Below are 27,064 nucleotides of genomic sequence, written 5' to 3' on the forward strand. Positions count from 1 at the left end.
TTTAGATGGACTGAAACTCTGGGAGATGGGTACAGATAGACTGAAACTCTGGGAGATGGGTATAGATAAACTGAGAGTCTGGGAAATGGGTTCAGATGGACTGAAACGCTGAGAGATTGGTATCGTCAGACAGAAACTCTGGGAGATGGGTATCGACAGACTGAAACTCTGGGAGATGGGTATCGACAGACTGAAACTCTGGGAGATGGGTATCGACAGACTGAACCACTGGGAGATGGGTATAGACTGATTGAACCACTGGGAGATGGGTATAGACTGACTGAACCACTGGGAGATGGGTATCGACAGACTGAACCACTGGGAGATGGGTATAGATAAACTGAGAGTCTGGGAAATGGGTACAGATGGACTGAAACTCTGGGAGATTGGTATCGACAGACAGAAACTCTGGGAGATGGGTATCGACAGACTGAAACTCTGGGAGATGGGTATAGATGGACTGAAACTGTGGGAGATGGGTATCGACTGACTGAACCACTGGGAGATGGGTATAGATAGACTGAAACTCTGGAAGATGGGTATAGATGGACTGAAACTCTGGGAGATGGGTATCGACTGACTGAACCACTGGGAGATGGGTATAGGCTGACTGAAACTCTGGGAGATGGGTACAGATAGACTGAAACTCTGGGAAATGGGTACAGATAGACTGAAAATTCTGGGAGATGGGTATGGATAAACAGACTCTGGGAAAGGGGTACAGATAAACTGAAACTCTGGGAGATGGGTACAGATAGACTGAAACTCTGGGTGATGGGTATTGATAGACTGAAACTCTGGGAGATGGGTACAGAAAAACTGAAACTCTGGGAGATGGGTATAGATAAACTGAGAGTCTGGGAAATGGGTACAGATGGACTGAAACTCTGGGAGATTGGTATCGACAGACAGAAACTCTGGGAGATGGGTATCGTCAGACAGAAACTCTGGGAGATGGGTATCGACAGACTGAAACTCTGGGAGATGGGTATCGACAGACTGAAACTCTGGGAGATGGGTATCGACAGACTGAAACTCTGGGAGATGGGTATCGACAGACTGAACCACTGGGAGATGGGTATAGACTGACTGAACCACTGGGAGATGGTTATAGACTGACTGAACCACTGGGAGATGGGTATCGACAGACTGAACCACTGGGAGATGGGTATAGATAAACTGAGAGTCTGGAAAATGGGTACAGATGGACTGAAACTCTGGGAGATTGGTATCGACAGACAGAAACTCTGGGAGATGGGTATCGACAGACTGAAACTCTGGGAGATGGGTATAGTTGGACTGAAACTCTGGGAGATGGGTATCGACTGACTGAACCACTGGGAGATGGGTATAGATAGACTGAAACTCTGGGAGATGGGTATCGACAGACTGAAACTCTGGGAGATGGGTATCGACAGACTGAAACTCTGGGAGATGGGTATCGACAGACTGAACCACTGGGAGATGGGTATAGACTGACTGAACCACTGGGAGATGGGTATAGACTGATTGAACCACTGGGAGAAGGGTATCGACAGACTGAACCACTGGGAGATGGGTATAGATAAACTGAGAGTCTGGAAAATGGGTACAGATGGACTGAAACTCTGGGAGATTGGTATCGACAGACAGAAACTCTGGGAGATGGGTATCGACAGACTGAAACTCTGGGAGATGGGTATAGATGGACTGAAACTCTGGGAGATGGGTATCGACTGACTGAACCACTGGGAGATGGGTATAGATAGACTGAAACTCTGGGAGAGGGGTTTAGATGGACTGAAACTATGGGAGAGGGGTTTAGATGGACTGAAACTCTGGGAGAGGGGTTTAGATGGACTGAAACTCTGGGAGATGGGTACAGATAGACTGAAACTCTGGGAGAGGGGTTTAGATGGACTGAAACTCTGGGAGATGGGTATCGACAGACTGAAACTCTGGGAGATGGGTATCGACAGACTGAACCACTGGGAGATGGGTATAGACTGACTGAACCACTGGGAGATGGGTATAAACTGACTGAACCACTGGGAGATGGGTATCGACAGACTGAACCACTGGGAGATGGGTATAGATAAACTGAGAGTCTGGGAAATGGGTACAGATGGACTGAAACTCTGGGAGATTGGTATCGACAGACAGAAACTCTGGGAGATGGGTATCGACAGACTGAAACTCTGGGAGATGGGTATAGATGGACTGAAACTCTGGGAGATGGGTATCGACTGACTGAACCACTGGGAGATGGGTATAGATAGACTGAAACTCTGGGAGATGGGTACAGATAGACTGAAACTCTGGGAGAGGGGTTTAGATGGACTGAAACTCTGGGAGAGGGGTTTAGATGGACTGAAACTCTGGGAGATGGGTACAGATAGACTGAAACTCTGGGAGAGGGGTTTAGATGGACTGAAACTCTGGGAGAGGGGTTTAGATAGACTGAAACTCTGGGAGAGGTGTTTAGATGGACTGAAACTCTGGGAGAGGGGTTTAGATGGACTGAAACTCTTGGAGAGGGCTTTAGATGGACTGAAACTCTGGGAGATGGGTACAGATAGACTGAAACTCTGGGAGATGGGTATAGATAAACTGAGAGTCTGGGAAATGGGTACAGATGGACTGAAACGCTGAGAGATTGGTATCGTCAGACAGAAACTCTGGGAGATGGGTATCTACAGACTGAAACTCTGGGACATGGGTATCGACAGACTGAAACTCTGGGAGATGGGTATCGACAGACTGAACCACTGGGAGATGGGTATAGACTGATTGAACCACTGGGAGATGGGTATAGACTGACTGAACCACTGGGAGATGGGTATCGACAGACTGAACCACTGGGAGATGGGTATAGATAAACTGAGAGTCTGGGAAATGGGTACAGATGGACTGAAACTCTGGGATATTGGTATCGACAGACAGAAACTCTGGGAGATGGGTATCGACAGACTGAAACTCTGGGAGATGGGTATAGATGGACTGAAACTCTGGGAGATGGGTATCGACTGACTGAACCACTGGGAGATGGGTATAGATAGACTGAAACTCTGGAAGATGGGTATAGATGGACTGAAACTCTGGGAGATGGGTATCGACTGACTGAACCACTGGGAGATGGGTATAGGCTGACTGAAACTCTGGGAGATGGGTACAGATAGACTGAAACTCTGGGAAATGGGTACAGATAGACTGAAAATTCTGGGAGATGGGTATGGATAAACAGACTCTGGGAAAGGGGTTGAGATAAACTGAAACTCTGGGAGATGGGTACAGATAGACTGAAACTCTGGGAGATGGGTATTGATAGACTGAAACTCTGGGAGATGGGTACAGAAAAACTGAAACTCTGAGAGATGGGTATAGATAAACTGAGAGTCTGGGAAATGGGTACAGATGGACTGAAACTCTGGGAGATTGGTATCGACAGACAGAAACTCTGGGAGATGGGTATCGTCAGACAGAAACTCTGGGAGATGGGTATCGACAGACTGAAACTCTGGGAGAGGGGTTTAGATGGACTGAAACTCTGGGAGATGGGTACAGATAGACTGAAACTCTGGGAGAGGGGTTTAGATGGACTGAAACTCTGGGAGAGGGGTTTAGATAGACTGAAACTCTGGCAGAGGGGTTTAGATGGACTGAAACTCTGGGAGAGGGGTTTAGATGGACTGAAACTCTGGGAGAGGGGTTCAGATGGACTGAAACTCTGGGAGATGGGTACAGATAGACTGAAACTCTGGGAGAGGGGTTTAGATGGACTGAAACTCTGGGAGAGGGGTTTAGATAGACTGAAACTCTGGGAGAGGGGTTTAGATGGACTGAAACTCTGGGAGAGGGGTTTAGATGGACTGAAACTCTGGAAGAGGGGTTTAGATGGACTGAAAATCTGGGAGATGGGTATAGAAACCTGAAACTCTGGGAGATGGGTATAGATCAACCGAAAATCTTGGAGATGGGTACAGGCAGTCTAAACCGTTGTGAGATTGATACAGTCATACTCTACTAGGTGATGGCTTTAAACGGACTTAACCCCTAGTGAATGGGTCTGGGATAAACTTATGGGAGTTAGTTGGAGGCAGGACCATTTCAGGACTGATATGTACATACGCCACAGTGAGATTGGAATAAACACTGTGAGGTAAGTATGGGCAGTGAAAGCCACTTTGGTCCAGGTGCAGACAGAGTCACTGTGAAATGGGTGCAGAGTGAACCACTGGAAAATGGAGAGAGCTACTTTGAGATTGGTACAGACAGAACCACTATGAGATGGGTGCTGATGATGAGAAGTGCAGAGATGGGTACCACCAGAGGCACTGTGACATGGCTAAAGTCAGTGAAGTCCAGAGGGATACAGAGTGAACCAATTGGAGATGGGTAAAGACAGAACACAGTGAGATGGATACTAAGCGAACTACTGGGGGATTAGTAGAGGCTGAGGGAAAGGCTTCTAGGCATCTACGCTTATGACCAATATAAGACCGCGCAGACAAAACAAACCTGAGATGGTCAAACGTAGAACCAGGCAGTGCCAACAGAACTCATGCAAGGTGGACTCAGACAAGATATGTGTTAGACAGGCACCAAGAGAATATTTATAGAATATGCAAAGATAAAAGCACAATGAAAAAGTAATGACAGAACCACTGTGATATGGGCACAAATAGGACCACTACAAGATGGGTGCTGACAAAACATTCCTGTGAGAGGGATAAAGGCATTAGCACTGGGTACAGAGGGGACCACTGGGACATGGGCACAGGCAGTACCACAGTGAGGTGCATACAGATGGTGAGAAACGCTGGTGTGTGTATATTGAAAAGGAATTTGAGCTGATTCTGTTGCATGCATATAGTCATTCAGAACCAATATGAAACTCCACAGAGAGATAGACATACCTCCATCTCTATGCATGCTGATAGGGGGTATATTTTGGAGCTTTAATGATCCTTGGAGTTTTACTCTTCTCCTTATATGGTTTTGTTTTGCAGAAAAATACAGAATCTCAGTACGGTAACATCCAACGAATTCAAAGGGCTAAGAACACACACACAAAAGCTACACGCAAGTCCTCGAAGTAAGTAACTCCTGCATTGCTTAAGTAACTCCTGCATCACTATCCACATTAAATATTTGTGTATCTTCTGTCACCTGTGACCCTCTCCCATGACCCACTTTCTCTTCAGTATCTCTACGTTGCTCCTTTGTGCACCGAAAAGTATTCATCACAACTCTTCCCTCAATAAGATTGTTCCTGCCACTTCTCTCTCCTATTTTTAGGCAGCAAGATGAGCCGATCTATGAGAACCTCCATGCCACACTGGGGAAGAAAGAAGACAAGTCAAAGGAGCAGAAATCGACTGAGCAGGAGAAGCAGTAGTAGTCATATTTGCTTTAATCGACAGATATATCATCAAAGCAAGTACAAGGAATGGTCGTAGACCCATATGTAACAAAAATCATTTTAAACTGTCCGTTAGAACAATAAAATCCAATAAAACAGTTAAAACATCAGAGTGTAAAATATCTTAAAATCCTAGGTACATTTACAATTCATTGTACTGTTTGCCGCATGGTTACAGATAAATACATTAGCATCATGTCAGTCCCTTACCATGCAACCTACTAACATCTGATAAACGGAGGGTCGGATCTGAAGTTCAAATAGGAAGACTAAAAACAATTACAGACCTTTACTCTGCAGACATTGCCTGAGATCTAATGGCCCATGCCCATCCCAAACATTTTGCCAAGGCAAAGACAATATATGTTAATGTTTCAGAGTGCAGTAATCTTAGTGCAACGTCATTCCTTCTAGTGCCCAGTGATCTGCAGATTGGAGACTGCCAAATTTGCCGTGGAGCGGTGTAAGTTGGGCAGACAATCAGCAAGTGAGCCAGGGACTCCAGTTGGGCTTGGCAGATGGGACAACATTCATAACTTAGTAAATCCCATCTTGCTGTAAGCGACGTTACTGGTAATGAACCTACCCTGAATTGGAAGTATAACTTCCTATCATATGGCTTGGTTATGATATCCAGTATAGTTCCAGCTTTGGAGATGGCTTTGCATCTAAAAAGTGCCCTGTGAGTGAGGAAGAGTCACTATTCCTATAGGTCTTATTGGTCACCCAGTCCCAATACCTTCCTTTCAATAATGCTTCAGGGGGCAACGGGGTACTCACTGGGTTTTCCCATAGTGTTACCATGCCAATACTTGTTAAGGTGACTCTGACTTCCTGCAGCCATTTTATTTTGTTGTGGCAGTCTGGTCTAATTAGGTCCTTAAGCCGGCAACATAAAAAGCCAATTCCTGTGTTGACCAGATTCTCCGCCAATGTAGTAAGGGGCGCAGTCTGGCTATATCGGCCAACGCCTTCCTAACTAGGTCATAAAGTAAGGGCATACTGGGGTGCTTTGTGGAAGGTTAGTAATTTTACGCAAGAACCTATTTTCTGCTGTGGTTAATTTACAGAGATTCTCAAACCCCCAGAGCTCCGCCCCATATAAAGCAGAATTGACAACTTTCATATTATATATTTGCAGGACTGGGCTAACTGGTTTTGTAAGGGATGCATTGAACTCAGTTTGCAGGGTTCCAGCCAGTTGTCGGTGCTTCAACGTGGCCATGTCAAGTTGCCGGTTCCACCTCATGTTCTTCTGCATGATGACCCCCAGATATGGGAAATAGGTTACCTGTTTTAAGGGCCGCTTATTCAGCACTATGCCTCCTCTGAATGATCTATGGGGATTAAAAGACATACATTTTGTTTTTGACACGTTGATTTCCAGGCCCCGTAGGTGGCAAAACTCTTCAAAGAGTGACAGGGCTCGTTGGAGGCCGCTCGGTGTTTTAGCGATAATCAACGTATCATCCGCGAACATTAAAATGGGGACTCTAACACCGGCTAAAGCAGGGACAGCAGTAGGGGTAGCTTCCAGAAATTTTGCAATCCCATTGATGAACAGAGCAAAGAGTGTTGGTGCCATTACGCAACCTTGCTGCACCCATTTTTCTACAGGAAAGGGATTTGTAACATTACCCTGTAGCCCCCATCTTATTTTGGCATAGTTACCCACGTGAAGTCTGACAATGAGGGACAATATTTCGGGTGGCATCCCCATCTCTCTGAGTACTACCCATAATTTGCTACGGGAGACAAGGTAGAAGGCTGACGTAAGTCCACGAAAGCAGCATATCAGCTGCCTTGTCCAGGACCACCGTCGTCCAATATAGCAAAATGAAACAAAATACCTGATCGATATTACTGGTACGAGCCCGGAAGCGTGCCTGAAGTGGAGCTAGAATACCCTGCTCATCTACCCAATCCTGGACCTTATTTAGGGCGAGCCGTCCCATAATCTTTTAGAGGGAATCTATTAGGCTAATTGGCCTGTAGTTTCCAGGGTGAGATTTGTCCCTTTTTTTGAAGACTGGGATTATCTCAGCCCCTTTCCATGAATCTGAGACTGGAGCACCTTTAGCAATTTAATTTGCCAGTAACATAATATACCGACACTATTTGGACTTATCATAGAGAAATATGTCAGCCGGGATCCCATCAGGGCCCGGTGCTTTACCTCCCATTACAGCTCCCAGCGCAAGGCTAAAGTCCGCCTCATCAAAAGCCAGGCCGTGATAGTAAGAATATGGAGGCTCCACCACCTCACTATCGTATAGACTACTAGCATATTGCGATTTAAAATGAGTGACCCATTGGTCCTGACTTACATGGTTTTGTGGCTGAGATGGCTGACCACCTCTGCCTCACTTTACAATATTCCAAAATTGTTTAGCACTTTTGCATGCCCGTTTGAGGTCCTGCCATCTGTTCTTATCCCACATTTTCTGGGCCTTTTCCTGAGCTCTCTTGTAGGTTTGCCTTGCAAGTCGTACTTTACTGGGGTCCCCTTCTCTAATTGCGTCCCCTAGGGATCTACGCACCTCTTTGCAATCATCGTTAAACCATTTGCAGGTTTTCTTAGGGTGAGTACCCCTAGTCTTGTATTGCTTAACAAAATAAGTGCGGAGCCGGGCAAATAATTCGTCATGGATTCCAATTACAGACTCAGAAGTTACAGGATTGGCCACGAGTGCTGCCATCTCCACAATTACACTATTAGTGTCTAGGGAGATGTTTTCAAGGACTTTAGATTTCTCAAGTATATTTACCAATTTTAATCGTCTCATGTCATTGGTAAGGGCCAAATCCAAAGTGAATAATTCGGTGCCAGGCAGGGTGATTTCGTTCTGCAACAATAGATCAAAAACTGCACCCGGGTTTGTGGTCACTCTCTAACCGCTCTCTTACAACTATGTCCCTAAGAGCATACCATAGCTGTAGGTTGGTCAATAAATGGTCAATGCGACTGGCACTGTGACCGTTATTAAATGTACAAGCCCCGTGTCTATCGGACGAAGACCTACTGTTTGCCGCCCTTAGGCCTTTCTCCAAGCAGAAGGAGTTAGTTGGATTGCCACGTCCGACCATTTTCTTATGGGAGCCAGTTTTAATTTTGGGATGTCCCACTGGTCATCTTCCTCATCAGAGAAATTACATTTCTCATTTGTAAGAGACTCAAAAGACACGTTAAAATCACCAGCAATTATGACACTAGAGTCCCTGAAATACTGGTCTATTAAAAAGTCGAGAGCCGCTAGAACTTCTGACTTTTTCCCATTCGTCCCCCTCGCGTAAACATTGTAGATGTCAACTCTCTCTTGCTGGCCCCACTTCAACCTAATTATAAGAATATTCTTGCTCTGAGACTGGAGTACCTGTACAACAAAGCTGATAGCTTGACGAACCGAGATTAATAAACCTCCTGAGGGTGGACCTTTCCCACACTAGTAGCTGGTATATGATAATTTAGGTAGCCTGTGCGGTAGAAAGGATCCACCATCTAGGTTTCCTGTAAAAGACAGATGTCAAAATACTTGATAAAGGTGTGCCAATCTGGAGATGTGACCTTTGTCCTCAACCCAGCTGTATTCCAAGACATCATAGATAATCCAGATGAGAAATTAAAGCCTGGTCCTTGCCCCTCAGGGGTATTAGGTAGATCACCACTAGAGACCCCTGACCCTTTCTGCAAAGGATACTTTGTCAATATATTTCTTGGAGCCAGATCGCAAGTGATAGCTGAGTGGGAAAAGAGATATGAGGGGGGGGTGGCTTCTCTACAAGATGGAGAAATGACCTGAGGTCCCAGATGATTTCGAAACTTGTTCAGCAGTCAATCATTAGCCTCCAAGTAAGAGGAACCTGCTAAACAAGAGGGTGGTTGCCCAGGCGAACCTTCATAAGGGTTAATGGGTGGAAAACGTCTGAACTGGATGAAAGAGTTATCTGGAGAGGATGTACGAAATTCCAGGGCAAGGAGATTTTCAGCGAGGGCTCGTCCCTTTAACGTGAGCTCAATACAATCTAGTGGATGGACTCGGGAAGTAAGTCTATGTGCTCTGATGATATCTTCGCAAATGACTGAATGGCATCCCCTAACATAACAAATCCAATGTACTGCTTTGTTGGTCAGGGAATCTGCGCTTTCCTTGCCGTTTCTATCATTGTGTTTAGGTACATTAAACATATAGATTGTAGAAGCCTGAAACAGGTTGGGACTGGGCAAATTAATCCTTCGCTGATGAGGACTATGTGGGAGATTTTCTGTCCTGGGCAAAGGGGAGGGTCTGATGCAGGTTCACGCTGGTGCCTGTTTAAACTAGTCTCATTTGGGCGATTTGGCCACACAAGAGGGGTCGCTTTCTTTTGAGATGTGACAGGAGAGACGGAGCGATTGGAAACCTTATTACAGGAGCCCTTGTCTGCAGTATCTGCCTTGCGTGTGGGGTGATATACCTGGCTAGATTGGGATGACTGTCTTGAATTGGGATTTATAATCTCTGGATGAGCAGAGTCCTTTTGTAATAAGAGTTTGACCATAGACATTAGACCCTCAATCATTGTTCGCATAGACATTACTTCCAACCTAAGGGTGTAATAAGATGATACATTTCCTGGGGTTCGGTGGAAAGACTAGTGCCTAACTGTGTGCTAGGTGAATGGGGGGGTCTGGGGGGCAGTGAGGGGAAGTGCTCAACTGGGTGTCCACTCTAACACACTCAAGTGAATCTGCTAGGGGAGAAAACCTATTGGTACAGGTGATATCAGCTCCCAACAATTGAAAGTTATCACATATGAGCTTGCTGGGAACCTGACTTCCCTTCCCCATGTCTGAAGTTTCATCCAATTGGATTGCAGGGCTTCCTCCTCTAGCAGGCTTATGGAACATGGCTGGAATAATTGGCTGACGTCCTGGGCTGCGGTTGGAAGAGTGCGCGGGACGTTGGGATTAATCAATACTATCAGCCTGTGTGGATATATCACCCTCTAAAATGTCCTCACACTCACTAATAATTTTGTCTATCTGATCCAGGATGCAGTTACTGCCTGGGTGTTTCTGTTTCTGCATCTTCCTGGCCTTTTTCCTCTTATTATCCTTCCCGATGCTTCCCCCTCCAACCCCACCTCCACTTCCCGCCATGGGTTTCCGTTTCCCCATTCTTAAAGGCGCTACGTTTTTTAAGAATTAAGGACCGTCCAACCAAGCCAAGAGTATACAGGGACTCAATGTTAACAGTAGACAGAAGTTAAACTTAATTCCCTCACATGCAAACACAACCATAAGATATATTAGGTCAATGAGTTCAATGTTTGGAGTCCTAATTAGGCAGGGTAGCTGCACAGTTGAACAGTACCTGACAGGGTGTGACCAAATAGGTAGTGACACAGTCCATAGTCTGTAGACCAGATGAAAGGGGGTGGCCCTGCACTGCCTCTTCCGGGCAAGGTCGGGCCCGCCCTTGGCCCGGGCTTCACCCAGGCATGGCCCGCGCTCGACTCGCAGCGAGCGCATTATAGCGCGAGATGTCAGACACACTCCTCCCTGCTGGGAGAGCAGGAGTCCTGGGACTTGGAGTCCCCCCAGACAGGCAGCAAAGTGTCGGCAGGAACCTGGCTGAAGCACCAACCTGCGCTGCGGGAGTCTGGAGCGCTTTTTAGCGTGAGATGTCAGGCACGCTCCTCCCTCCTGGGAGAGCAGGAATCCTGGGACTTGGAGTCCCTCCAGACAGGCAGCAAAGTGGCGGCAGGAACCGGGCTGAAGCAGGAGAAGCAAAAAGGATCACTGAAGAGGAAATAATGCCAAAAAAACAGAACGTAAGATGTGTGGTCTCCTCTAAAAAATTCAATTACTGATCTCCACATAATGACGCTGATTTGGAGAAAAGAGAAACTTGTGCTTTGGACCACGTGTGGTCCAAGCCTCCAGCAGGATTTCCTCCGAAGATCAGAGGCCTACCTCGTCCCGAGTGACCGTGGGCTCCTGGTGAGTGATTCCTCCCGAGGCGTCTTTGTGATCCCTTGCCGGTTGGCTTGTGGGTCCCCTGAAGACTTTTCTACAGAACCAAAGGGCTCCCCTGGTTGCTCCAGGCCTGCCCTGGCTTACCCTCGCTGGGTGAGTCCCTCAGACCTTGCTGGTCTGCACCGCTGACTTTCTTCACTTTCCACGAGACTTGCTGTTGCCAAGGCTTGTTGGCTCCAATCCGGTTGCTGACACCTCAGTAAGTTGCAGACTTCGTGGGACACTCCGAATCCAGCTCCTGGTCGTCGTCGACACCTCCTGGACCTCATGGCTGAAGAGTCAAAACACCCGTGATCACCTGAAATCACCCGACTACTGTGGGCATCCAGCTTCCTGGCCCCGGGTCACTGGCTAGTGACTTTGAACACTGTCTCCTCTGCTTTCAGGTCTTCTTTCTTCAGAATCCAGCCTTGGATTCCACCGGACACTATTCCTGTCTTCACAAGCAGCAAGTCTTCTTTGACTCCCATTGAAAACAACGCCACGACCCGACACCAAAAGACACCTATGCACCCGGCTTCCCTAGGTAAGGTAACTCGAGTACTCCGGTGCTCCTGTGCGTGTTGGCTCTAGAACTACTTACCCTGTAAGTGACTTGCTTGTAGACTCTCCCGAAGTATCCTAAAACTTTAAAATTCCAACCGCGACTTGCTCCATTGAAGTCTTTTGGGATCCGCGGCTGTGTTCTCACACTGCATGCGTCTCCCGTGGGTCCTTTACTTACCTGCCTTGGGTGGATTGGTGAGGCCCCAGCGCTTCTGAAGACCTTAGGCCTTCTCCCTTCTCAAGTCATTCTTCTTATACCTCTTTTTTAGTATATGGTCTGGTACACCCCTAGGGCCCCAGCCATGTAAGTGGTTAATTTGTTGTGAAATGTTGATTTGTGCATATGTCCTTGACTTCTAATCTCATAAAGAGATTAGTAGAGTGTGTCTAGTAATAAATACATATATATTTTATATATATACCTGTGTGGTGTCCTTTCATTTAGTGATTTAAGAGATTATAAGGTAAAACAAGCTGCTTTACATTCCTCTGAGACTTAGCCTGAAGGCTGCTCTCCACAGCTACCACTAGGATAGCTTTCTTTAAAAGGTTGTCTTAAACCTATCTACCATAAGAGTCGAATTGTACTGGTGCAAGGTGGCCACTTTAACTAGTGACCAGCATATACCAGGCCAACTTCTCACATTGGTGGGCAGCGTGTGGGATTACAGCTTGCCATTGTTTTACCAGAAAATCTCTATTTGAATTACTAACTGAAAACCCCTATAGGTACTCAAGGTACATATAAAGTCAAGCTTAGTATCACCAAGTTCTACTGACCTTAGAGCTGTGTGTGAAGAGATTGCACACCCTTGCTACAGCTCAAGCTAGGATCAGACCACAAACTAGTGTAGGTAGTACAGCACTGCACAACTCTAGAATGTCCTTAAGTGTTGGAACCAGTGGGTCCACCCAGCCTCAGTATAAGGACATGACTTTCTTTGACTTGAAAGCCATGTGTGCTGCAAGGCACCTGAGGATAGGACAGAGTCCCTCCACACTTCACCTGATAGATCTGCTGACAGCAGATGATCTTTAATTAGCTCTAGGAGTTAAGGGGTCTGAATCAGGGGGTGGGTCAGCTATAGTCTCTGGGTCAGATGATGAAAATCAAGATGACCTGGACTCTGTGGTTGAAGGGCCAGATCCACAGGGATCTGAAAAGGACAGAGGAATTCTCCCTAAGAGAACTGACAGAGTGGAAGAGAGGCATAGGTCCCCTTCAAGGGAATCTGACCACTCATATCACTCTGGCAGGGAATCTGTCCAGCAGAGGAACTTATACCTTCCTAGAAGAGAGACCTCCTCTGAAAGAATGTACAAACTGCTGCAGTATGAGGAAGCAAGAGTTGCCCTCAAGGCCAAGCAGTTGCCATTAGATAGAGAAGCCTTTGAGCTCCAGAGAGCTTCTAGAAAAGAGGGGTTAGAACCCCCTGGTGGCAGCAACAGTGTCCCTAGAGTCAGAGATTACATTCCAGACCATAGGAACCTGTCCAAGGTTGTTCCTCCCTACCAAAGTGGGGATGATATCCACAAATGGATAACTGCTATGGAGAGGGCCTGTAGAGTACAACAGGTCCCCCAGAAACAGTGGGCAGCAATCTTGTGGCTCTCTTTTTCTGATAAAGGTAGAGACAAGCTCCTCACTGTTAGAGAAGAGGATGCTGATGATTATGAAGTCCTGAAGAGTGCATTAATAGATGGGTTTGGCTTAACCACTGAACAGTACAGGTTGAAGTTCAGAGACACCCAGAAAGCACAGAATCAGGACTGGACTGACTTTGTAGATTGTGCAACCAAGGCTCAGGAGGGTTGGCTGGCTGGTAGTAGAGTTACTGATTATAAGGGATTGTATAATCTTATGATGAGAGAACAGATCCTTAATAATTGCCAAAACCAGTTGTTGCATCAGTACCTGGTGGACTCTGATCTGAACTCTCCCCAAGAATTGCGAAAGAAGGCAGACAAATGGGCCAGAACCAGGGTGAGGCAGAAAACCCAGAACCAAGGGGGTGACACTAAGAAGCAGGATCCTAAAGGCTCTGAGAAAGGTGGGGATAAGTCAAAAGACCAGAAGTCTTCACAAGGGCCCCAAAAATCTGCATCTGGTGGGGATTCACAGTCTAACAAAGGAAAAAGCCAAAAGAAGCCCTGGTGCAAATTCTGTAAACAGAAAGGGCACTGGACTTCTGACTGTAACAAGTCCAAAGACCAAACCACCACCACTCCTGCCCCTAAGGCAACTGTTCCCCCTAGTACAGCTACTGGTGGAGGTGGTAATCAGAATAAGGGTATAGTAGTGTTGACCCTGGGTTCTGAAGTGGACTCTGGCCTAGTCAGAGTACCCACTCAGGCATTGCTGATCTGTGATGGAGACGTTGATATGTCCTTCCTAGTGAGCCCCAGTAAACTGGGCAAATACAAACAGCAGCCTGTAATAAATGGCAAACAGGCTTTGGCATTCAGGGACACAGGTGCTAGTGTAACCATGGTGGCAGAGGATCTTGTGGACCCTGGGCAGATCATCCTGGGTGAAATGTACCAGATTACCAATGCAAACAACGTCAGGACCAACCATAGTCTGGCAGTTGTGAATTTCTCCTGGGGAGGGGTAACTGGCCTCAAGAAGGTAGTATTCAGTGCAGACCTCCCTGTCAAATGTCTATTGGGCAATGATCTAGAGACTTCAGCCTGGTCTGAAGTAGAGTTATGGACTCATGCTGAGATGTTGGGCATACCTGCAGAGGTATTTGCTGTGACCAGGTCACAGGCCAAAATGCATAAAGCTGAACCAGCTCTGGATCCTGAAACTATGGACCAGATGCTACCCAAGAGGAGGAGCAGTAGGGTTAAGGCTGTGCCTTCCCCTCTGTCTCAGATCTCAGATTCCCCTCCTGAGGGAGGAGAAGCAGAGCCTGAAGAACAAACGGCCCCAGAGGAACTTGAGCCTGGTCAGGTTGAGTTCTTGGGGGCAGGGTGCCCTTATAGGGAAGATCTGAGCAAGGAGCAACAGTGCTGCCCCTCTCTTGAACCCCTCAGACAGCAGGCTGCTGCTGAGGCGAGTGCTAGTGGGTCCCATAAAGTTTATTGAGATGAGGGACTCCTATATTCTGAGGCTAGAGATCCAACCCCTGGAGCCACCAGGAGGTTGGTAATACCTCAGAAGTTTAGGGGGTTCCTCTTGACCCTAGCACATGATATCCCTTTAGCAGGTCACTTAGGCCAAAACAAGACCTGGGACAGGCTTGTTTCACATTTTTATTGGCCACATATGTCAGAGGACACCAAGGAGTTTTGTCGCTCCTGTGTCACTTGCCAAGCCAGTGGCAAGTCAGGTGGCACAACAAAGGCCCCCCCTGATACCACTACCTGTGGTGTGGGTACCCTTTGAAAGGGTAGGGATTGACATTGTTGGTCCCCTTGACCTTTCAACAGCATCTGGGCACAGGTTTATCCTGGTGGTAGTGGATCATGCCACCAGGTACCCAGATTCAATTCCCCTGAGGACCACTCATTGGAGTTTTGTCCAGAGTGGGTTTCCCAAAGGAGGTCATATCTGACAGAGGTACCAACTTCATGTCAGGACATCTGAAAGCAATGTGGAAGGAGTGTGGTGTAAATTATAAATTCACTACTCCCTATCACCCACAATGCAATGGGTTAGTTGAACATTTCAACAAAACCCTAAAGGGAATGATTAAAGGCCTCCCAGAAAAACTTAGGCGAAAATGGGACCTTTTACTTCCCTGCCTTCTGTTTGCATACAGAGAGGTTCCACAGAAGGGGGTTGGTTACAGCCCCTCTGAACTTCTATTTGGGCATCCTGTAAGAGGTCCATTATGTTTGGTGAAGGAGGGCTGGGAGTTACCTCTCAAACCTCCCAAACAGAATGTGATGGACTATGTACTTGGTCTCCGCTCCAGGATGGCCGAATACATGAAGAGGGCAACTAAAAACCTGGAGGCCAGACAAGAACTACAAAAACTTGGCATGAACGAAAGGCTGTGCTGACTGTGTACCAGCCAGGATAGAAAGTGTGGGTGTTGGAGCCTGTGGCCCCAGCAGCTCTCCAAGACAAGTGGAGTGGCCCCCATACAATTGTTGAGAAAAGGGAGAATTCACCTACTTGGTGGATCTTGGAACTCCCAGGAGCCCCCTTAGGGTGCTCCATGTCAACAGATTGAAACCATATGTTGACAGGGCTGACATGGGCTTGCTCATGGCAACTGATGAGGAACAGGAGGAGGAGAGTGACCCTCTCCCTGACCTGCTCTCCCAGAACCCTGATGATGGGTCAGTAGATGGTGTTGCTTTGGCAAGCAGCCTCACTGATCATCAGAAAACTGAATGCAGACAAGTTTTGCAACAGTTTAGACATATGTTTAGCCTGACCCCTAGTCAGACTTCCTGGTGCACCCATGGGTTGGACACTGGAGACAGTCTGCCTGTCAAGAGTAAAATCTACAGGCAACCTGACCATGTCAGGGACTGTATCAGGACTGAAGTCCAGAAAATGTTGGAACTAGGTGTGATTCAGATAGCCCTTGGGCTAGTCCAGTAGTCCTAGTACCCAAACCTCATACCCAGGGTGGTAAGAAAGAAATGAGGTTTTGTGTAGACTACAGAGGCCTCAATGCAGTCACCAGGACTGATGCCTATCCAATTCCCAGGGCAGATGAACTGATTGATACTTTGGCCTCAGCCAAGTATCTGAGTACATTTGACCTAACAGCTGGCTACTGGCAGATCCGGTTAGCTGAGGATGCCAAGGCCAAAACAGCATTCTCAACCCCTGGTGGGCACTACCACTTTGTGGTGATGCCCTTTGGTTTAAAGAATGCACCTGCCACTTTTCAGAGGTTGTTGAACAAAGTTCTGACAGGTATGGAAACTTATTGCTCAGCTTATCCAGATGATATTGCTGTCTTTAGTTCCTCCTGGCAGGATCACCTGGTCTACCTCAGAAATGTTTTGGAGGCTCTGCAAAAAGCAGGCCTCACTATCAAGGCCACTAAGTGCCAGATAGGGTAGAGTCCGGTTGAGTGCCTGGGCCACCTTGTTCAGCCTCCACAGAGCAAAATCCAAACCATCATGGAATGGGTTGCTCCAACCACCCAGACACAGGTGAGAGCCTTTTTGAGCCTGACTGGGTACTATACGAGGTTTGTTAAGGGATATGGATCTATAGTGACCCCCTTAAATGATCTTATCTCAAAGAAAATGCCAAAAAAGGTTGAATGGACAGCTTGCTGTCAAAAGGCATTTGAAGACCTAAAGCAGGCCATGTGCACTGCCCCCATCTTACAGAGTCCAGACTACACCAAAAAGTTCTTTGTCCAAACAGATGCTTCTGAGCCTGGTGTGGGAGCTGTACTGTCTCAACTGAATGATGAAGGTCAAGACCAGCCAGTAGCTTTTATTAGCAGAAGGCTGACCCCTAGAGAGAAACGTTGGTCAGCTATAGAGAGGGAGGCCTTTGCTGTGGTGTGGGCCCTGAAGAAGCTGTGGCCATACTTGTTTGGCACTCACTTCATAGTTCAGACTGACCACAAGCCCCTCCTACGGCCTAAACAGATGAAAGGTGAAAACCCAAAACGTTTAAGGTGGTCCATTTCCCTACAGGGGATGGACTATACAGTGGAACATAGACCTGGGACCCAACATGCCAATGCAGATGGACTCTCAAGGTATTTCCACTTAGAACACGAAGACTCAACTGGTCAAGGTTAGTTTAGTGTCCCTGCGTTGGGGGGGGGGGGGGGTTGTGTAGGAGAGTAGGATCTGCACTTATGTTGCCCCCACTTTTTTTCTGATGTTTACACTGGTTTCTGGCTATAGTCTGGCTGGGGCCCTGCTAATCAGGGCCCCAGCCTCTCTGTTCTCTCTAAACAACTTGGAGTGCATATTAGATGCACAAGTGATTGGATACTGTGGTACCTTATGAGCCCCTAGTATGTGGTACCTTAGGTACCAAGGGCATAGGTACTTCACAGGCCTACCAGGGGCCGAATCATGTATTATGCCACCCCTGGGAAGCAGACTAAATCTGACACCACAGGCCTGCTACTGCAGCCTGGGTGAGGTAGTGTTAGCACTCCTCACTAAGGTATAGGTTCCCTATATCTCACCTTACACACACATATAAACCTATCAGTCACCCCTAAGGCAAGCCCTATCAACCCTGAGGGCAGGGTGCTTGGTTTCCATGTGAGGGGGTGCCTCTGCCTGAGCAGGGCCTCTCTGCAGCTCTCAGAGTCCATTATCTGTAGCTGTTTGTGGATGCGGTTAAACCATATACTCTTAAGTGCATTATAACCTAGCGGTAAATGCTAACTTTGGGATGGCTGCTTCAAAACATGTCGTGTTTGGTGTCAAACGCTTTGGAATCATACCCCCACACCAGTAACTGGTGTGGGAGTATGATCTCACCCTTCTAGAGGGATAGACATGTACCCACTGTGGAAACACGGTAGAATCCTAAAAAGTCCTGGCATCACAAAATGGATGCCACCAGCACAGACACTGGGCTGCCCTCCTGCTGCTGACCGAAACTCGCAGTGGAGGAGGCCCAACAATAGGCATCCTGTCACAGGGAGGTGTAACCACCTTCCAGACAGGATTTATTGTATTGGGGCTGGATGGGTGCACTCCTAGAGTGCTTTGAAGTCCTGCACTGGGGGAGCAGTAGGCTCCTCTGTGCATATGCCAGCTCAAACCGGTTCAGGGGCTACCAGCCCCTGCTCTGGCGTGAAACTGGACAAAGGGAAGTGGGTGTAGTCACCCACTCCCCTGACCCTCCCATAGGAGTGGTCATAGAGCTAGTCCCTCCCTTCCTTGTAGTATAAGTTAGGGAACCCTTGCCATTGCAAACTAGATATCCCTGGACGACACTCTGAAGAAGAATCCTGGACCTTCGACGTTCCACTACCTTTGGAAGACTGAAGAATCTCCCTTGGAGTCAAGGAGTGACTCCCCTGCTCGGCAGGCACCAAACCTTTGCATCAACGGTCGCACACTTTCCCTGCTCCCACCGGAGTCCGAAGTCCCTGCAGCCCTGGAAGTAGATTTCCTGACTTCTCGACGGCCATTGTGAGTCCCCAGCGAAGCTGAGGCGAGTGGACCCCACGAGTGACGAGGAACAGCAATACCCGGGTACCGTGCACTATTGTCAAGTGCAACCCCTTCACGACGTTCTATGAACTTGTGCTTTGGACCACTTGTGGTCCAAGCCTCCAGCAGGATTTCCTCTGAAGATCTGAGGCCTACCTCGTTCCGAGTGACCGTGGTCTCCTGGTGAGTGATTCCTCCCGAGGCGTCTTCGCGATCCCTTGCCGGTTGGCTTGTGGGTCCCCTAAAGACTTTTCTACAGAACCAAAGTGCTCCCCTGGTTGCTCCAGGCCTGCCCTGACTTACCCTTGCTGGGTGAGTCCCTCAGACCTTGCTGGTCTGCACCGCTGACTTTCTTCACTTTCCAAGAGACTTGCTGTTGCCAAGGCTTGTTGGCTCCAATCCGGTTGCCGACACCTCAGTAAGCTGTAGACTTTGTGGTACACTCCGAATCCAGCTCCTGGTCATTGTCGACGCCTCCTGGATCTCGTGGCTGAAGAGTCAAGACACCCGTGATCACCTGAAATCACCCGACTACTGTAGGCATCCAGCTTCCTGGCTCCGGGTCACTGGCTAGTGACTTTGAACACTGTCTCCTCTGCTTTCAGGTCTTCTTTCTTCAGAATCTAGCCTTGGGTTCCACCAGACACTTCTCCTGTCTTCACAAGCAGCAAGTCTACTTTGGCTCCCATTGAAAACGACGCCGCGACCCAACACCAAAAGACACCTATGCACCCGGCTTCCCTGGGTGAGGTAATTAGAGTACTCCGGTGCTCCTGTGCGTGTTGGCTCTAGAACTACTTACCCTGTAAGTGACTTGCTTGTAGACTCTCCCGAAGTATCCTAAAACTTTAAAATTCCAACCGCGACTTGCTCCATTGAAGTCTATTGGGATCCACAGCTGTGTTCTCCCACTGCATGCGTCTCCCGAGGGTCCTTTACTTACCTGCCTTGGGTGGATTGGTGAGGCCCCAGCGCTTCTGAAGACCTTAGGCCTTCTCCCTTCTCAAGTCGTTCTTCATTCTTCTTATACCTCTTTTTTTCTCATAAAGAGATTAGTAGAGTGTGTCTAGTAATAAATACATATATATTTTATATATATACCTGTGTGGTGTCCTTTCATTTAGTGATTCAAGAGATTATAAGGTAAAACAAGCTGCTTTACATTCCTCTGAGACTTAGCCTGAAGGCTGCTCTCCACAGCTACCACTAGGATAGCTTTCTTTAAAAGGTTGTCTTAAACCTATCCACCATATGAGTCGAATTGTACTGGTGCAAGGTGGCCACTTTAACTAGTGACCAGCATATACCAGGCCAACTTCTCACACTGGTCTATTTAAAAGTCGAGAGCTGCTATAACTTCTGACTTTTTCCCATTCGTCCCCCTCGCGTAAACATTGTAGATGTCAACTCTCTTTTGCTGGCCCCACTTCAACCTAATTATAAGAATATCCTTGCTCTGAGACTGGAGTACCTGTACATCAAAGCTGATAGCTTGACAAACCGAGATTAATAAACCTCCTGAGGGTGGACCTTTCCCCCACTAGTAGCTGGTATATGATAATTTAGGTAGCCTGTGCGGTAGAAAGGATCCACCGTCCAGGTTTCCTGTAAAAGACAGATGTCAAAATACTTGATAAAGGTGTGCCAATCTGGAGATGTGACCTTTGTCCTCAACCCAGCTGTATTCCAAGACATCATAGATAACCCAGATGAGAAATTAAAGCCTGGTCCTTGTCCCTCAGGGGTATTAGGTAGATCGCCACTAGAGAGAGACCCCTGACCCTTTCTGCAAAGGAGACTTTGTCAATATATTTCTTGGAGCCAGATCGCAAGTGATACATGGGAGCTGAGTTGGAAAAGAAATATGAGGGGGGATTCTCTACACGATGGAGAAATGACCTGAGGTCCCAGATGATTTCGAAACTTGTTCAGCAGTCAATCATTAGCCTCCAAGGAAGAGGATCCTGCAAGAGGGTGGTTGCCCAGGCGAACCCTCATAAGAGTTAATGGGTGGAAAACGTCTGAACTGGATGGAAGAGTTATCTGGAGAGAATGTACGAAATTCCAGGGCAAGGAGACTTTCAGCGAGGGCTTGTCCCTTTAATGTGAGCTCAATACAATCTAGTGGATGGACTCGGGAAGTAAGTCTATGTGCTCTGATGATATCTTCGCAAATGACTGAATGGCATCCCCTAACATAACAAATCCAATGTATTGCTTTGCTGGTCAGGGAATCTGCGCTTTCCTTGCCGTTTCTATCATCGTATTTAGGTACATTAACCATATAGATTGTAGAAGCCTGAAACGGGTTGGAAGTGGGCAAATTAACCCTTCGCTGATGAGGACTATGTAGGAGATTTCTTGTCCTGGACAAAGGGGAGGGTCTGATGCAGGTTCGTGCTGGGGCCGGGTTTAAACTAGTCTCATTTGGGCAATTTGGCCACACAAGAGGGGTCGCTTTCTTTTGAGATGTGACAGGAGAGACAGAGCGGTTGGAAACCTTATTACAGGAGCCCTTGTCTGCAGTATCTGCCTTGCATGTGGGGTGATTTACCTGGCTAGATTGGGATGATTGTCTTGAATTGGGATTTATAATCTCTGGATGAGCAGAGTCCTTTTGTAATAAGAGTTTAACCATAGACGCTAGACCCTCAATCATTGTTCGCGTAGACACTACTTCCAACCTAAGGGTGTAATAAGATGATACATTTCCTGGGGTTCGGTGGAAAGACTAGAGGGAGAAGTGCTCAACTGGGTGTCCACCCTAACACACTCAAGTGAATCTGCTAGGGGAGAAAACTTATTGGTACAGGTGATATCAGCTGCCAACAATTGAAAGTTATCACATATGAGCTTGCTGGGAACCTGACTTCCCTCCCCCATATCTGAAGTTTTATCCAATTGGATTGCAGGGCTTCCTCCCCTAGCAGGCTTATGGAACATGTCTGGAATAATTGGCTGACGTCCTGGGCTGCGGTTGGAAGAGTGCGCGGGGCATTGGGATTAATCAATACTATCAGTCTGTGTGGATATATCACCCTCTAAAATGTCCTCACACTCACTAATAAGTTTGTCTATCTGATCCAGGATGCAGTTACTGCCTGGGTGTTTCTGTTTCTGCGTCTTCCTGGCCTTTTTCCTCTTATTATCCTTCCCGATGCTTCCCCCTCCAACCCCACCTCCACTTCCCTCCATGGTTTTTCTTTTCCCCATTCTTAAAGGCGCTACGCTTTTTAAGTATTAAGGACCGTCCAACCAAGCTAAGAATATACAGGGACTCAATGTTAACAGTAGACAGAAGTTAAACTTAATTCCCTCACATGCAAACACAACCATAAGATATATTAGGTCAATGAGTTCAATGTTTGGAGTCCTAATTAGGCAGGGTAGCTGCACAATTGAACAGTACCTGACAGGGTGTGACCAAATAGGTAGTGACACAGTCCATAGTCTGTAGACCAGATAAAAGGGGGTGGCCCTGCCCTGCCTCTTCCGGGCAAGGACGGGCCCGCCCTTGGCCCGGGCTTCGCCCAGGCGTGGCCCGCGCTCATCTCGCAGTGAGCGCATTTTAGCGCGAGATGTCAGGCACGCTCCTCCCTGCTGGTAGAGCAGAATCCTGGGACTTGGAGTCCCCCCAGACAGGCAGCAAAGTGTCGGCAGGAACCTGGCTGAAGCAGCGACCTGCGCTGCGGGAGTCTGGAGCGCTTTTTAGCATGAGATGTCAGGCACGCTCCTCCCTCCTGGGAGAGCAGGAATCCTGGGACTTGTAGTCCCCCCAGACAGGCAGCAAAGTGGAGGCAGGAACCAGGCTGAAGCAGGAGAACCAAAAAGGATCACTGACGAGGAAATAATGCAAAAAAAACAGAACGTAAGGTGTGTGGTCTCCTAAAAAATTCAATTACTGATCTCCACATGATGACGCTGATTTGGAGAAAAGAGAAAGAAAGATAAAGTTATGACTAAAGGGGATATATGATTCTCAGAGGCCAAATCTCCCCATCTATTGTGCACCATCAGGGGTTTCTGCAGAGTATACTAGAATGTGTAGAGTGTGCTTGATTTGTTTTGTTTTAAGAATATATACTGAATCTTCTCCTTCCCACCAATTGTTGAGTTTAAAAAATCATATCCAGACACTTCAAGCAAAACTTCCACTTGCATGACAAAATAGTCTGATAGTTGGCTTTTGAATGTGGATATTATGTTATGCTATATAGTATTTGTTATTTGCACCCGTATCGAAGTTTCATTTCGCTAAAGGACCAACAATAACATCTGAAAGCAAAAAAATCGAACCTAGATTTCCTGAAGCACTACAACATAACTACTGGTAAAATAGATGAGCTTTCCGAAGATTCCTAATGCGAATTAGAGATGAATGTTGTTGCAAAGAAACTGATAAAACATTCCAAGTCTTTGCCGCTGTAACAGAGAAGGCATGGTCACCTTAAATTTGGTATAGCAAGAAGATCCGGTGCATTGGAACGTAGATGTCTGACCTTACCCAGGTAGATTTAGCAGACAAAAAATCTGGAGGGTTCTGATAAATTGTTATGTGGACTATCTCCATTGCTTTAAAAATAACCATTTTCTGAATGGAGAGCCAACGCAACTCATTCGGCACAGGTGAGATGTGATGTCATCTGGGAATTTTACTAATCAGCCGGGCTGGTGTGTTTTGAATACTCTGAAAGTAGTTTCATATTTTTGCTGGAGCTACCAGGTTAAGCAACTTTGCGTAATCCAATTGGGACTGTTGAATACTGGTCCTAAACACATTAGTAATGGCTCTCCTCTCCCACTCTTCTTTCAGCTTGGCGTGAAGGAGTCGCCCTGGCCTCTGGAGTATTGGAGTACTATTGGGTGTTTCCTCTCTGGTATCAAGCCTCTTGGTCAGATACTGCTGGTGCACACTTCCTTCTCTTGGCTAAGCAACTACGCCAGGAAACCTGCTGCATCCCCACTCTCCCCAGGAGAAGGCCCATGCACTGTACCCATCCCACTTAGGGCGCTTCTGGCTCCCTAAGAATCCCTGGCACCCTCTGCAATGCTTCTTCCCCTTTCGGTCCGAGGCCCTCATTCTGGTTGGACCTCCTGATAACAGTGGGCTTCACAGTGACCGATTGTGGACTTCGAGCCTTGCATGGTACTCTCCTTGCAGCTCCCAACTATGATCACCAAGTCATGTGACCTGTTGAGCGTGAACCAATGGCTGGCCAGTTTATTCATTCCACTGGTGGCAACCGTTGTTTTTTCTGTCTGTCAAGATTTACAGCCAGTGTGGCTCTCTTTGTCATTCCACAACGTTTTTCATGCTTGCCATTTCCATACTGGTTGCACCATTGTCAGAATATTTACAGTCTGCCCCTGAATGAGGGATCGATACTATGGGAAGCCGTTCACATCAAAATGACAGATCCCTATATACGACACCTTTTGAGATGCAGATTGTGCTGCAAAATGATTATGAAACACACCAGAATGAATCTAATATCTCTCAAGGGAAATACGATACCTGGCAGAGTGAATCTGATCTGAACCAAAATAAATATGAAACCTGGCAGAGTGAATATACTACTTAGTGATTAATATGAATAACATACACTCTGAATTAAATAAGAGATATATTGAAATATACTTTCAATGAAACTTTAATTAATATGGCCCTCACTATAAACAATATAGCAATCAGTGAAACAAATTCAATATGCTTCAAAAAGGATGGGACATTCCTTGAAATGACTGACATTTGCCAAGAGGAATATGACATAAATTAAAATGAATATGACTGATTTAAATGAATATAAGTTACTGAAATGAATATGTTATATTCTGAAAAGAATATAATGCATATTGAAATTGTGATAACATAAACTGAAATGAACATAACACATGTTGCAATTAATATAAATTGAGTTGAAATGAATATTACCTAGATTGCAATGAATATGAGATATACAGAAATTAATAGATGATTTCAAATGAATATGGCTTGTATTGAATTAATATAAGCCCCATTGAACAGAATTTGACATGCCTTACAGTGAGTATGAACAAAGCTAAAATTCTCATGACATTTGTCAAAATTAATATGGCATGCATTGAAATTAATATGATACTTATTTAAATGAATATGATATATGTTAAAATGGATACGTTGCATCTTAAAATGAATATGGAAAGTGTTAATATGAATATAAAATCTATTGAAATAAATATAACATTGATTGAAAAAAATCTAAAGCATGTTAAAATGAATATGAAATTAGTTGAAACTAATATGAGGTCCATTGAAATGAATTTGACATGTTTTAAAATTAATATGAGTAACATCAAAATGAAAATGACATTTATGAAAATTAATACATCTTGCTTTGAAAGTAATTTGATATTCCTTGACATGATTATATGTGTTGAAATGGATATTTAAATTAATGTAACATTTATTATTTTGCATGAGACATATGCTATATGGTAATATGAATAGGACATGCATTGAAATGACTATGAGCCCCATTGAAATTGATTCAAAATGCCTAAAAATGAATATGACCAATACTGACAATAAAATGAAACTTGTCAAATGAATACTTTATGCTTTGAAATTAATATGATATACATCAAAATGAATATTTCACGCTTTGAAATTAATATGACCTATGTTGAAATGGATGTGACCCATGGTAAAATGATTCTGACCCGTGTCTATTGAAATGAATATGACATTCATTGAAAGAAATATGACACATGTTAAGATGAATATGAACCACTTTAAAATGAATATGACACCTGTTGAAATTAATATGGCCACATCAAAATAGATATGACGGGGGCGTGGCCAACCATCATAGCCGCTCGAACGTGATTCCGAACAGCTCCGTCCCAGGCCCCGCAAAAGTAGTTAAAAAGGGCACAATACCTGGCACCGGACCCAGCCTACGCAACGACAAGGGCTGCGGAGGCACTGAACTGCGGTTGTGAGTCTCCAGATGCTGGTAGATGGTCGGAGCCGTGGGCCAGACGAGAGGCTTCTGGGGTGTCGCCGAGCAACCTAGGATGGCGGAGGCCAGTGGTCTGCACCGGTAATAGTGGGAGAGGCCCTCTGACGTCCCGTTCTAATGGTGGAGACAGCGAGCAGAACCGGAGGTGAGCGGGGCACCGCCCACACGGTTCTCGCTGGGGGTAACACAGGAGTCTGTCCCCATGGTCGGCAAACTTCCCCTGCGCAACGCGGCGGACCCGGCCCCGGCATTTACCGAGAGGGGAGGCCAGTGCGGTGAAGACTGTGGGCTACTGCTAGCAGGAGGCAAACATCTGGGCCCCCCCGGCCGGTAGCGGGGCTCCCAGGAGCAGTTCAAAGGGCTGGGGAAGACAGACTGGGCACCTGGCATTCCCTTCCTGGTGCCTGACTTTAAGATGGCGCCGGCGCCCCACAGCAAGCAGTAGGGCATAGGGGAACCTAAGGCACAGAAGGCAATCCCCAATCTGCTCAACAAGGAAAGGTGGCTAGCACTGATTCCCCCCCTACCCCCGAGCATCTCATCATCTGGACAGTAGAACTGGGTGTCGGGCCGTCCATTTCAAATGTCTGACCTCAAGATGGCGCCGGCATCTCAATCAGATCAGATATGAGGGAGTATAGGGGGTAGCCGAAAAATACCCCAACCTCCATAATTCCTGGTGGCAGTGGGCACGGACCCCCCCCCCCCCTGCCATCCCTTCATCTAAGAAGCCCCCAGGAGATAAGGAAGAATTGAAGAGCGCCGAGACCCCTGCTCAGATAGACTCACTGCATTTATTTTCTTTTTTTGCTCCTGTTAAAATGAAGGTTTAAGGGTTATTGATCTCGCTACAAAGCCAACACACAAGTGCCCTATCTAATAGGTAAAGGGGTTCCTGGGAGCAGAATAAGACCCGCTCCTGGAGTTCAACACGCTGTGACCTTCCTCTGGGATGGAAGTCCCCACAACTCACAGTTATTGTTTATG

General features: G+C 46.7%; 1 protein-coding gene across 3 annotated transcripts in view; it reads left to right on the forward strand.

Moving 5' to 3' along the window:
- Window positions 1–25,664, forward strand: part of LOC146812759 (tyrosine-protein phosphatase non-receptor type 6-like) — a 370,963-nt gene extending 345,299 nt beyond the window's left edge. For 2 of the 3 annotated variants that reach the window (XM_085619857.1, XM_085619859.1), the window contains 3 exons: window positions 4,989–5,074; window positions 5,278–5,415; window positions 23,890–25,664. In XM_085619857.1, coding sequence (XP_085475983.1) covers window positions 4,989–5,074; window positions 5,278–5,377 — 186 coding nt within the window. In that variant the 3' untranslated portion in view covers window positions 5,378–5,415; window positions 23,890–25,664. Of the gene's footprint in view, window positions 1–4,988; window positions 5,075–5,277; window positions 5,509–23,889 lie in introns of those variants that run through there. The other variant, XM_085619858.1, reaches the window with a different exon arrangement.
- Window positions 25,665–27,064: the final 1,400 nt, after the last annotated feature.

The sequence above is a fragment of the Triturus cristatus genome, chromosome 7 (genome assembly GCF_964204655.1).
Source record: "Triturus cristatus chromosome 7, aTriCri1.1, whole genome shotgun sequence".
NCBI lineage: Eukaryota > Metazoa > Chordata > Amphibia > Caudata > Salamandridae > Triturus > Triturus cristatus.